At 40.8% G+C, this 14,455-nt stretch overlaps 1 protein-coding gene across 4 annotated transcripts in view; it reads left to right on the forward strand.

Moving 5' to 3' along the window:
* The window catches only part of CLEC16A (C-type lectin domain containing 16A), a 411,773-nt gene that overhangs the window by 185,380 nt on the left and 211,938 nt on the right, over positions 1 to 14,455 (forward strand). For all 4 annotated transcript variants that reach the window (XM_073542856.1, XM_073542853.1, XM_073542854.1 and 1 more), the window contains exons 16-17: positions 332 to 382; positions 3,757 to 3,885. In XM_073542856.1, coding sequence (XP_073398957.1) covers positions 332 to 382; positions 3,757 to 3,885 — 180 coding nt within the window. The remainder of the gene's footprint in view (positions 1 to 331; positions 383 to 3,756; positions 3,886 to 14,455) is intronic.

Here is a 14,455-nt window from a genome sequence, read left to right on the forward strand (position 1 = left end):
AGACCTTGGTTCGCCCCCGAGCATGGTCAGATCACACCTTATCAAGGCACGTTCGCTCATGACTATTGCTAATATCTCCGCAATAGAGAGGGAAAATAAAAAGAAAAGTTTTATATCGCTCTGCAATCACTAAGAGACCTTTGTAATAGGCAAATCTAATGTTCATGCATGTATAGCGGTAACGAATTTCTTTAATTTTTCCCAAAATCGTCAGGAACAATAGACCGTATACTGTAGAGCAGGTATCCCAAATTCAGGAAAGTTGACAAAATCTGGAATTGGCCAGTGATGAAGATGAACTTTGAATTGTTTGTTTCTTTTTCTAATGTAGGGAGAGGAAATTTATTTGGACATGTTTGAAGATGAGTACCGGAGTATGATGGTGAGTGTGATCACGTCCTACACATCACGGTGTGCAGAGACTGTGAGCTCCGCTTCCACGCCATTATGTTTTGTCATGAAAACGAAGACTGTTAACATCAGTAATATGTGACCTGCTTTTAGTGAAGGCGATCATAGTCTTCCCTCTTGATGAAATTTTCGCAAGAGTAACTAATGCCCATTGAGGCTTGGTTCAGACAAGCTTATGAGAAGTTGTCCGATTTTCATCCAGAAAAAAAAGACTATTTTTATCTGTATTGTCATTTGTATACAATCTATATGCATCTATATGGGATCTGCAATTATGCATCAACAGTTCAATAGTTACAAGATTAAATATAGTCTTCTATGTTAAGAATGGCAATGTATCTGTAGAAATCAGACGAAATGCGATGTCCGATTTATTTACTTTTTTGCACACTCGGACTTAAATGGGCGAGTTTTTTCAAAAATTTAGAAGACTAGTGCATGGTGCAATTTTTTTTTTCGTTCATATAAAAAAAACCTATCATCTGAGCAGCCATCTTGAACTACATTGCTCAATGTGCTGTCCTATCTTTACCTGGACAACACGTCCGAGTTATAAGCTTGTCTGAGCAAGCCCTCTGGGTAGATCCACATGCTGCAAAAAATTTCTGCCATTGATCTCACCACAAATCTTCAGTCAAGTCAATGTGTCGTTACTTCATTGCTAAAGGCAGTGACATTTAGGTAAAGAATTATATCAATTTACGGTACATATCCGTAGCATGTTTGATTTTCTAGGCAGAAAATGTCTGCATTGTGTAGATTACATTTTTATTCTATCATTGCAACCACTTGCTCGATACTATAATCTGATGCAGATTTTACCTTCACAAATTCCACAGAAAATACTTCACCTTTAAACTATGAGCCCAAAACCTAACAGGCAGGTAGTGGTTAACTAGTTGGCATCTACCTGCCTGCTCTATCCAGCGCGCGCTCACAGCTGTCCTTGACCACTTCTGCCAATGATTCCGTTGCTCTGTCAACAGATGTCATGCTGATTGACAGCCGGCTTCCTGCAGTCATGCAGTGGGGAGACTGCCGTCAATCAGCACGACGTCTGCAGTCACGCGCCGTCCACAGAGGTGTTCTGTCGGCTTGACCTCAGATGAAGCCGCAGAGTTGACTGCACTTGTTACTTTACAAAATGTTACCAAATTGTGTGCGATGGAAATAAGATCAATAATGTGTTTTGTTTTTTTTTTTTTGTTTTTTTTTGTTTTTTTTTTTCAATGTGCCAGTGTTAAAATATAGTGGTATTACTCTTTAGAGGTTCACTCCTGGGTGTCATACTTTCCATACGAAATATCATTCCTAGTCTTATACACAAATCCACTGGAGAAATCGCGATCCACTTGAGTGGATTTGTGCCCAGCATCGGTGACCACAGGTGAATCTGGTATGACCTTGCGATACAATGTAGCCAGACTGATTTCGCCTCCAAGTCACAGTGGTCATCGATGTGGGGTAGCAGAGCCACACAAGCGGATCTTGTTTTCTCCAGTAGATTTATTGCACTAAACCAGCTATAGGGAGGAACTTCCAGCAGCAGCCTGTACAAGCAGAGCACTCAAAGGTATTGTGCACTCAGCAGAAGTGTATCAGGATAGTAGAGGTCCTATCTTTGGGTGATGCCCGACGTGGGAGGGGCTTTCCTGTTTTTTTGCAAATGTATTGTTATGCACAGATCTATTGCTATGTTTTGTCATGGCACTTTAGAATGTTCCTTACGTTCCGGTGATTGCACACACACACGTGCCAAAATGGTATGTTAACCTTTAGAAGGAACTCCTCAGAGTTGGGAAAAAGTAGTTCCTGTCTAAATGTTTCACAGCCTTGTTTTACCAGGGACGGACACGTGCTTGTGCGCGACATTCTTATACTGACTCTGGCCCGTTCATTACTTTTATTGGTGACAAGCATTACTCAATAACAACATAAATCCACAATAAACACCAGTGAAGGCTGCAGGAGACGGGTGGAATCCAACTGGATGTGCAGCTTTGAAGTGTCAATACAGCAAATACCGCAAATAAAGCACAGACCAAACATCGCCAGCTTTATTTATCATCGTGTGCATTCATGTTTTGTTTTAAAAATGACTTTCAGGCTACGTTCAGATGAAAATATTTGCAGTCAGTGTGATGCTCTGTGCACAATGCTGGTCAGTGTGTATATGGTGGAACGAAGGTCCGTGTGGATGAGAATGTGCTATTTTAAAGGGACAGAATCACTGTTCAAACCAAGTACAGGCGCTCGGTGCACCATGGCGTGGCCAAATATTTATGTGCACCCTCCCACCTGCTTGTTTTCTATCAATCTCTGCCCTACTCTGGCTCTATGAAGCCACATCTGCCAATTAAAAAAAGAGAGGAGGTGGAGATAGAAGGCAAACAAATAGGTGAGATGCACGTAGATTTTTGGCCACGTCATGATACACCATGAACATGAACACAATCATTTTGTGCTGACAAGACTCCCTTTAACTGGTAGACTGCTTCTTCACCCATATACAGTCTGTACAAACACTCAGAACTACACACGATCCCGACATGTCTGATTGTGAACATAGAGCTTTGACCTTCTTTTTCTTTTTCTTTTTTCACTCCTTTTTTGTTTCGCTCCAGTAGGGAACTTGAACCTGTAATAAAGCACAAAACATAAAAGTTTAGATGGCCTTCTTTTCCCATTTGTTACTTACTTAGAATAAAGAAGCAAAATCAAAGAAAACAGTGGCCACCGAGGGGGTTGAGTCTGGGTCTATTATTATTCTAATAATCAACAGAATTCTGAGCCGATTTTAAAAATTAAATAAACCATTGACTTGAAATTGATAGTATAGTTAAAAAAAAATGAATTTATGGCTGACATAACTTCCAAACCGGGTACAGCTCCTTTATCAGCTATCTATATGACAGGGGAAAACTTACCGATCACAGGGATCCAACTGCTGGAACCTCCACCAATCCTGAGAACTGAGGCTCTGAAGAGCTACATGAATGGAGTGGTGGTCCATTATTCCTTCGTTCGCTCAATTCATTCACAGTGGAGTGCAGAATGTTGGATTCTATCTCTGGTAATCTCATAGAGGATGAGTGGAGAAGAGGTGTGCATGATTGACGACCACTCCATCCACATGGGTTCTTCAAAGCGGTCCAAGCCCCAGCAATGATAGGTTCATTATATTCATTAGTATTTTAAAGTGCCGTCACTTCCATCCTTGCTCACAATCCGTCCTTTTCTTCGGTGCCATTCACTCATGTCTGATGTAGAATGTCCAGATGTAGCATTTCTTTATCCAGATGAGATTGACTCTAGTCTGAAGACCTTTTTATGATGTCTTTACAGAGCAAGCCACTGAATGTAGAATACTTAATGATGGATGAATCCATTTTGCTTCCTCCAACTGGAACGCCCCTTACTGGTATTGATTTTGTCAAGCGTCTACCTTGTGGAGATGTTGAGCGGACTCGAAGAGTAAGTTGCTTTCCTTTCAGCCTTGAAAAGCTCTAATTGCATGTCACTTTTTCATTGAGGGACCAAAACTGAAAAATCAATTTTCCTAAATGCTAGTAGTTCAAGCGTCCTCTTATTTTGCACCAAGTTCCTGAATTCAGGTACTATAAACTAGAATGTGCTGGACACAATTCTAAGAAGAAATCTATGATTACACCTTATTGGCTTACATAAAACATGCCTGAATATACATTACTCCTTGTTTATGTGACATGTGTGAACTTTTTGGAGGGTGTCCCCTTCCTCAGATTACTTGTATCTACATGCATCTCGTTTTGCTTGAACATACATTATTTCTATATGTGGCACAAGGGCGTCCTTTTTGGAGGGTGTCCCCTTCCTCATATTATTCCTAACTGGTTCTTATTTGGCTTGAATATACTTTACTCCTGTGTGTTGCATCCTTTTTGGTGGGTATCCCAACATTACTGCTGTGTTTGTGTGCACTTGCTGCACTTACACTTTGGACGTCTTAGCTGAAATCTAGCAGTGGTTCCTTTGGAAAAGAGTATGCAGGGCTAACTATAATGCTTTTTTTCCAGGATATATTGCTCGTAATATTCCCTAGAGGAGCCGTATCCACCATCATAACCAGTACATTCTAAAAGGGTAGATTTAGAAAACCTCCAGGCAATGCAAGAAATCTGACTTCAGAGTTACCTAATATTAAAGAAGCACTCTTATCAAAGTTTTTAATCCTCTTACTATACTGCAATCATCATATTATGCAGCACTGTGTTCTTACAATTGCTCATTTTACCTTTCTACCCAGATAATTCTTCTCTTTTCAATTAGGTCTTATAACATCACGTGATTAAACTTAATTCTTCAAAGCTCTATGTAGAAACAGGAGGTCAATTTTCCCTGCATGACTCATGATCACTTGAAAAGTCCCTGTCAGGGGGTGAGGGAGTAGCTGGGTCATGAGTTGAAGAGGGGAATGATTTTTGCAAGGAAAAGAGACTTCCTTGTTTCTACATAGAACAGAGAAAAGAGAAGAATTTGCTGGGTAGAAAGGCAAAATTAGCAATTGTAAGTACACAGTGCTATGTAATATGATGATTGAGTAAGAAGATAAAAACTTTGATGGCAGGGCTTCTTTAATGCATCACCATGCCAATGCTCTGGACATTTCAAGTGGGTGCTGACATAAAGGACTTAGCAACTTCTATTTTCCTGTATGATTGCTTTGAACGGGGTCCCGCGAGAAAACCATTGACATTTTCAACTTGCTTGTGCAATAGTTACATCACTTTCCATCCTTGATGGGGATCTTGTACGGAGATTTGGCTTCCTCTTTTTATTTTTTGTGCTATGTGTTTTTCAAGTTAGGTAATAAATAGACTGGTTTAAGAATTCGTACATTTTTTTTTTTTTAATGCTCTTCTATTTATCATTATCGGCTTTTGTAGCACTTTGACTCATCTGATTGGTGATCATCCAAACACACTGATTTAGGCCTCATCCAGACATCCTTTTTTGGCTCCTGCTTCAAATCCCCCTAGCAGTTAGTGGGGGAAATGACTAGGTTCCTTTTTAATGGAGCGTGACTTGGCATGCACTGCTGTCCTGGCCCTGGGAATTGGCGACAGCCCAGCCAGCTGAATAGAAATCTATAGTAAGTGGGGGTCTGACATCACTGTCCTGGGAATTGGGGATGACCCAGTCCTCAGATGAATAGAAGTCTATAGTAAGTGGGGGTCCGATGCAGAGGACTGGAGAACCCCATATACCAAATGCAGATTCTGCGACATCCATGATCTGGCTGCCATAAGTCCAGAGCAGAACCTATTTTGGCCTGTGACCCCTTTTATGGAGTCCAAATGAACTAATGAGCAGAATACATTTTCTGTCTTCTATTCTCTTTGAAATGGCCCGACGTTCCAGGAAAAGTTGGGCGTGAAGTCCCTAGGGGGTCACGTGCACGATACACTTAAATACTTTAGCATACACAATATATTCCTATGCTAAAGTATTGTATTGTACATGTGTGTCCCCTAAGGGGACTAAACAGAAGTGTAAACCAGTAGTTGAAAAAATAGTCAAAATAATAAAAGTTTCAATTTCCCCCTTTTTCCATGTTCAAAATAAAAAACAAAAATGCAGATTTGGTGTCAGAGTCTGTAAAAGTTTGAGCTTTCAACATATTAATTATTAACAGAAAGTTAAATGTTTTATATAAAAAAATAAAATGAGTTTCTTAACCTTTGCCTAAAAATGGAATAAAAAACATTGAAGAAGGTCATGTATACCCCTAAACAGTAGCAATAAAAACTACAAACAAAACTTTGAATATTTTTAAAGCGATTCTGTCAGCAGGATTTTGCTCAGTAAACTACAGGCATTGTCATGTTGGCAGTGTTAAACTGATTACAATGGTACCTGGGGTGAAGAAAGCCATCCAGCTAGTGATTTGCCCATTCTCCGGGGTGGGACTGTAGGCAGCATCTTATCTTCCTGCTCTAAGCCAGAGAAATCAAGGAAAGACCGGACCACAGGCCGCCCCGTAGCACAAACATGTTCCTCATTATAGAGACAGAGAGAGACACACTGTTTGTGCTTTGGGGCAGCCTGAGGACAGGTCTTTCCTTGGTTTCTCTGGCTAAAGGGCCTGTGTCACTAAGTGATATCTCTAGCAATATCGCTATAACTTGTGATGTTATAGTGATATTGCTGTGTGTGATACTTACCTACGACCCGCTCCCCCGCTGGTTATCGCTGATCGCGCGAGAACGTCCTGGACCGTTTCTCGTTGTCAGCTTCCTGCGGCGCTTCCTGTGGAGAGACGAGCGTGGACGCGGGCGGGAGGACGCAGGATCGCCTAGTGTGACAGGTATGTAGCGAACCCCGTCCCCAGCGATGCTGGTGAGATCTGCCTGTGTGGCAGCTCACTAGCGACCACTTAGCGATGCACCAGCGATCCTGACAACGTCATATCGCTGGTCGGGATCGCTGGTGCATCGCTAAGTGTGACAGTACCTTTAGAGCAGGAAGATAAGACTCTGCCTACTGTTCTGCCCTGGAGCACGCACATATCATCAACTGAAAACTTCTAACGCTGATTACACAAGAACGACAAGTCGGATTTCTTCACCCCAAGTATCATTTTAATTAGTTTAATGGCGCCAACATGACACTGCCTGTATTTTACATAGCAAAATCCTGCTGACAGGTTCTCTTTAAAGTAGTGAAAACAAAAATCTGTGAATTTCCGTAATTATACTACCTGCAGAATTCCACAGAATCATGTTACCAGGATATTTTTACCTGCACAGTGTTTATTGTAAAAACAAAACCTAATACATAATGGCACTATTGCATTTCATTTTTTTTCACTATATAGCCTTACTTTCAATTGTTTATTTATTTCACTACATTGTATGGTACAGTATAAAATGTTCAAATCTACAAGCAAAAAAAACAAACTTTCATATTGCTGAGAGTTATGGATCTTGAAAGAAAGAAAAAAAGTACAAGGGCATTAGTTGTCCAGTGTGGGATGTTATAGTAAATCATTGTATTCTAACTGATGTAACTGGAGCATCTGTTATCTGAATCCTGTGTTGTGCTGTTCCTGTTATTCCTTCTGAAAAGTAAGGAATAAATTGATATTACCAAACTCCTCATAAAGCGAGGTGTATCTCCTACACAATGCTCACATATAGTGATAGATTCCAGAGGACACAATTAGAAGACTATTGTCTCGCAGAAACTCTTGCATGGTTGGATCCATCTGTAGGACCCACAATCTCCATAACTAAAGGTCCCACAGATGATCCAGTCATGTGCCCATTTTATTTATTTTTTTAGAATGGCCATGAACCAATCGATAACTGATCGTTCTCTCCTGTATGTGATCTTTGGGTTCTGCGAGATAGTATCTAGTAGGTCTGGATCAGAATAGAGTATGCCCCAAAGTGTTTTTTTCTCTTTTTTTTTTTTTTTTTTTTTTTTTTTAGACTGCATGTACTCGATCTGCTTGATTAGCAAATTTGCCACAGGGAATCATAGGGCTGGTCCATGAGGAGCGGAGACACAATCTGCTTTTAGTTAAGGGTGCCAGCCTCTGCAGCTAGTTAGTGCCATATTCTCAGGGAATACTAGGGAGAAAATCATAATTCATTCTGTATTCCCACTGTACACATCTATATTTATATAAGAATTTTTCTCCTAATTAAGTGACATTTGTATATCATTGTATATCTACAAGAATTTACTTATGTTTGGAGTTTTTAATTACATAATAACAAATTAATTTTAGGCGATTTTTGTTAGCCATGCATCTCCTACACAGCCTGATACTGTCTGATTATTGCTGTCAGTATCAATTTTAGGGTTTTTTTTTTCACTTGGGTGCGACGGGAAAAAACAGGAGGCTTGTTCCTTTAAAAGTTCATGGGGGTTTATTGCTTCATAAACCGCAGAAGCAAAACTGAAAATAAACAGCCTTTAGATCAGGCAAATACAACACAAAATGTCCATAGCAGGGCTCTGCTCCACCAGGCCTGTCGGCACACAGACTGGGTTAGTGTCCAGGACTCAGTCTGGATCCGAACACACAGGAGGCCTTCTCTCTCCCAACACACAGACCATGTGCCAAACCACAGCCTCCATTATATAAGCCGTAACCACACCCAGAGGTGAGGTATGTGGGTAGCCAGACCCGCCCATCTCTCATAGCTACCCGCAACCTGGTCCCAGGAGCACCAAACGAACCTCTTAGTGCTTACGTACACTAAAGAAAATACTCCGGGTTACATCACAGAAAGCAGCCTTCTCTGTGACACATACCTCCCATCGACTACGCGGCCATTAGCCTCCTTAAACAGTGTACAAGGACCATACTCATACCTCTCAATATATCCATCATTTTTTGAAGGAGTAAAGACTACACACAGGAAAAATTGTTTAGCAGTTGTGATTTGATGAAGAATACTAGTATTCCCTCACAGACATGTCAGGAGAGCAGACGGGTCTCCTAAATATAATTTTTATTGGCTCCTCTTGCTTCACCTACTAAAATAATAATCACATATCATTTCTGTATAACTGTGATGTCCATTTTTGTATTTTTCATACATTTCCTCTTTACATTATGAATTAATTCTTCAGTATTGCCCATGCAGAAACAATGTTTATTTCTGTACATATTTTATTTAATCATTATTTCTTCCGTATAGTCTATCTTCCTTTTTCCTTTTTGGTAGTCCCAATCTGGTCTTCTTGCAGTTTCAATTGAAGCAGTATGACGTCCAAGTGGAGGTTCTTGCTAGAAAATACCTGACCCTTCTGGGAAAACACATCTGAATGACGGCATTGTTGCCAGTTATTCTTTTCTCTTTGACATGAGCAGCTCCTTCCCCAGTGAAAGCAAGACGACAATTTCCTAGAAACCTCACGCATTGGGTCAAAAAGCGCTTAAGAAGTCATTAATTTATTTCTCTTTTGCTTCGCTGGAATGTGCTCGGAGCAGAACTGAGATGATTGCTGCTAATTTAAACATTGATTAAGATGTCCTGACGTCTCATTTTTGGGTTCGTTTTTTTTTTTTTAGATTGTATCCGGCCTTCTTGTAAGGGAAAGCAGCTGTGTTTTGTGCTAACCAATCACAAAATTACCATAGCAGTAAAATATGTTGTATAGGAAAGTGTATAAAAAAAGCAGATGTCTAACTGGTGAACCCCAAGCTACAGTGACCATGAATACATGCAGCCAAAACCAAAGGGCTTAGTTACACATGTGGTGTTAATACAGCAGTCATCAAGGTTGCAAATGGCTATTGCGTCATATTTAGTTTAACTGTTTGGAGTGGGATTCTATGGCTTGGATTTAACTTTGTGATCTAGGACATACAGAATGTTCACTAAGGCTTTTTATGTTTATTAGCCTTAGGTTTGCAACTATTGCTGAAAAACCTTAAAGGGAATTGGTCGGTAGGACCAACCCTAGTAAAGCCGTCTTTATGGACATGTAGGTCATAGAAAGTTAAATAAAATGATGCCTTCATATCTGTCATCCGACATTTTATTCCAAAGAAATTCACTTTTTTTTTTCTTATATGCAAATGAGCTGTTTCAGGCTATGGGTCGGACACAGATCTGCATGAGACTCCGCCTCCATAGTGTATTTTACATAAAAGAGGGCGTGTGATGTGTAATGGTCGCTCTCTGCTCTCCTGATCTCACTGCAGAGCCGTGTGTGATTTATCCGTGACACACGTGCAGGTTCTTCTCAGCTTCCAGCTCACAGGCAGACAGGGCTGCAATATTGTTACAATACAGCAGAGCTCAGAGACCTGCAGCAAATGTGCTTGTAAGGAGATAAGTTCAGTTCTACTTTTCTGTGTTAGTTACTTGTGTCACACATACAATGCCTCCTTTTTTTATTACAAATAATCTCTGGAGGCAGATTCTTAAGGAGATCAGTGTCCGTGACACAGATCTTAGCAGCTTATTTACATATAAGAAAAACATGGATTTCTCTGGAATAAAATATCAGATCGCAGGTATCAAGGTATCATTGTATTCAGCTTCCTATGGTGTACATGGCCATTTAAACGGATTAGGCCGGTTGATCCTCCTGACAGATTCCCATTCGTTAGAACAGTTTTAGAAACCCCACAATGACCCTATCTGTTTTATTTTGCGAAACTAAAATAAACAAAATTAATGCGCACCATTTAATAAAATGAAATAAACACACAGGTGCAGGTTGTCCTTACTGGTCCTTTGTAGGCCTGGGTCCAGGGTAATCAAGTCTGTAGGTTGCAATTTGAAGAGGTTGCTGGCAGGTGGGCCCACACAGATGGATTGAGTTTCAGTGCACATTTTCCTCTAAGTATATATAGGTGTATAGTATATAAATAATCTATATACAGTTGGGGAAATAAGTATTTGATCCCTTGCTGATTTTGTAAGTTTGCCCACTGACAAAGGCATGAACAGTCTATAATTTTAAGGGTCGGTTAATTTTATCATTGAGAGAGAGAATATCCAAGAAAAAAATCCAGAAAATCGCATTGTATAAATTATATAAATTTATTTACATTTTCCAGTGAGAAATAAGTATTTCATCCCCCTACCAACCATTAAGAGTTCTGGCTCCTATAGACCAGTTAGACGCTCCTAATCAACTCATTACATGCATTATAGACAGCTGTCTTTCATAGTCACCGTTATAAAAGACTCCTGTCCACAGACTCAATTAATCAGTCAGACTCTAACCTCTACAACATGGGCAAGACCAAACAGCTTTATAAGGCTGTCAGGGACAAGATCATAGACCTGCACAAAGCTGGAATGGGCTACAAAACCATAAGTAAGACGCTGGGTGAGAAGGAGACAGTTAAATAGCCAAAAACGAGGTAACCGGTTCCCTTTGAGTCTTTTTTTTTTTTTTTTTTTTTTATAATAAACGTCAACGTGAGTATCTGAAGGGTGAACACCATGGTGATCTTGGATCCTGCTTTGCGGAGTGGCTTCTCCAAAGTGTGTGCTCGGTATCCCACTTTTGGTTTCTTAGAATTAGGTGAAAATTACTCAAACCACCAGCCAAGAGCTGGTCAGAGAGCTGTCACTTACTGTTCTAGATGTATGACTTCATTCATAAACCACTTTTATACTTGTAATTGAGGCTTCAGATTGTGTAACAGACTTCTGCAGAAATTCTACTTTGCTTGTACAACACTACCAATAATACCAGCATTTTCTTCTGTATAGTTCTTTAGAAATACAGAAGTTCTTAAGATCATTAATACAAGAAGTACAGTTGTGAGTCTGATGCAGAGAGGCTATTTTGCAATATAACAGATTAAATATAATTTGTGGAAATGGGCCACACGCAAATGTGACTAGTGCTTGTGTTTTGGGACACAAGTATTTTATACTTCCATTTGGTAGAAATTCAATCCTGAAAACAGAAGTAGCAACTTCTGTAATTTCATTTTTGTTTTCTATCTAAATGTACAATACTGGTCAAAAGTTTGGAAATGCTTGTTCTTGCAAAGGTTTTCCTTGTTTTATTTGAATGTGCACATCATAGATTCAGACTGAAGGCAGCAAAACCACAAATGGACACATACAGGTGCTTCTCACAAAATTAGAATATCATCAAAAAGTTAATTTATTTTAGTTCTTCAATACAAAAAGTGAAACTCATATATTATATAGTCATTGCAAACAGTGATTTATTTCAAGTGTTTATTTCTGATTATGTGAATAATTATGGCTTAGACAATGAAAACTCCAAAAGTTATTATCTCGGTAAATTAGAATAATTAACAAAAAACACATGCAAAGGCTTTCTAAACATTTTAACCCCTTTCTGCCATCGGACGGTATAGTACGCTTTGATGTGGGCTCCAGCGGTGAGCCCATATTAAAGCCAGGACATGTCATCTGTTTCTCTTTCCCCCATGATGGCACCACGGAGAGAGGGGATCCGCCCTATGGGGACAGGAAACCTACAGATAAAAAGGCGGTACCACTCTCCCGCATCAGTTGGTTTCCTGTCCCCATAGGGAACCCACAGACTCAAGAAATCTCCCTCCCCTCCTTTTGCCCCAATCCCAAAAACAAGGGAGAAGAAACTCTACACACATTAGATGTTAGGAGATGCCTAATTGAATACCTAGCGGCCACCAGGGAGTGTAGGAAGGATAGGTCTCTTTTTGTGTGCTTCCAGGGGCCAAGAAAGGGGCGAAAGGCAGCAAAGAGAACACTGGCGAGGTGGATAAGAGACGCCATCACCTTGTCTTACTCGTCACAGGGTGCAGACATCCCAGACAGAATAACAGCCCTGTGATGGTGTGATATGCTATGTGGATGTCATTTTGTGTATATTTCTATTTCACTTGTTTTCATAGTGTTTTTCTTGATACCCTGTGGGTCTACAGCCTGACTGTCTCTTGATGACCCCCTGTAATGCATTAATCCCCAAGGCTCCTTTGTTCTCCTATGGGAGGCCTGGAAACCGTCCCAACCTGTTTGACAACCCCTGGACACAAGGAAGGGGGTGGGGACAACAGGAGCTGGGCAAGTCAGTTCCTGTTTGTAGTGGATCGTGTAAAGACTGCACTTCAGAGAGAAGGACCCATTTTTATCGTCTGGGGCTAGTTTTGGAATCTCGTCTCCCTGGACATTTTATCCTGTTACTGGACTACATTCTTGTTCTGGACTATTGTAACCTCAGTGTGGTGGATTGTTTATGGACCTTCTAATTTTGCCTGTAATAAAGGTCTTGGGATTGTTCACCCTTCCCTCACTCTGTTGATTGTGTGGTATTGGAGAAGGACCCCGTGACAAGCCCATTCTACAAGAGCGGTGTCAACTTCCTGGGCAGAGAGGTCAGGCGTCTCCATTGAGCAGATATGTAGAGCCGCAACTTGGTCCTCTCTTTCAACTTTCTTCAACCCCTATCGGCTGGACCTAGCCACCTCCTCAGATCTAACCTTTGGTAGAAGGGTGCTGGAGGCAGTGGTCCCCCCTAATTGATAGTCTCTGCAATTCTCTCCGTGGTGCCATCATGGGGGAAAGAGAAAAGTGTAGTTACTTACCTTTAACAGTATTTCTCTGAGCCCATGATGGCACCCGTATATTCCCTCCCTACACGCGTGGGGTGCGCCCTTATTTTAAATACAAGTTTAGTCAAATAGTCACGTGGTGTCTCCTCTATGCAGTTTAATAATGATAGAAATTTTTTCCTTTTCTTAAAGTTGTTGTGTTAATATTAGGCTGAAGTTCCATTAATGCTCTGTAAAACAACTGATGCGGGAGAGAGGTACCGCCTTTTTTATCTGTAGGTTTCCTTTCCCCGTGGGGCGGATCCCCTCTCTCCGTGGTGCCGTCATGGGATCAGAGAAATACCGTTAACGGTAAATAACTACGCTTTTTGAACAGCTGACATGTGCCGCAATAGCCGTGGGTGGAATAACGATCCACCCGCGCCTATTAAATAGTTAAATGCCACTGTCAAACTCTGACAGCGGCATTTAACAAGCGCTTGAAAACACATATAGAAAAAAGTATATGCACACAAATAGGGATCACCACAAGGATATGATAATCAAAAAGTATCAATTTTATTAATGGACACAACAAACAGACACTTTGTTTAAAAACAATTAAAACGTCTGAACAACCAGACACTGATAACAAAACAAAGACAATGGGTCATTTTGATAAATAGTTAAATACTATGGGTCCCAAGGCCAACCATTCAGTATAAGGCTGAGTTCACACGTTGCATTTTTTTCGCGTTTCCGCGGCGGTTTTAACCGCGCGATTTTGCCGCGAAAACGCGAAAAATAAGCATCCCATGCATTCCTATGGGATTCCGCAATGCTGTGCTAATGCTGCGGTTTTTACCGCGGCGGAATCGCTTCGCGGTAAAAAACGCAGCATGCTCATTAATTTGCGGAATCGCGGCGATCCCGCACCCATAGGAATGCATTGTTCCGCTTATTTCCCGCATGTGGCTGTGCACAACATGCGGAAAGTAAGCAGAACATTTGCGGATGGTACCCACGGTCCGG

This window comes from Dendrobates tinctorius, unplaced genomic scaffold (assembly GCF_039654945.1).
Source record: "Dendrobates tinctorius isolate UK_male_01 unplaced genomic scaffold, ASM3965494v1 ptg000129l, whole genome shotgun sequence".
In the NCBI taxonomy this organism is placed as follows: domain Eukaryota; kingdom Metazoa; phylum Chordata; class Amphibia; order Anura; family Dendrobatidae; genus Dendrobates; species Dendrobates tinctorius.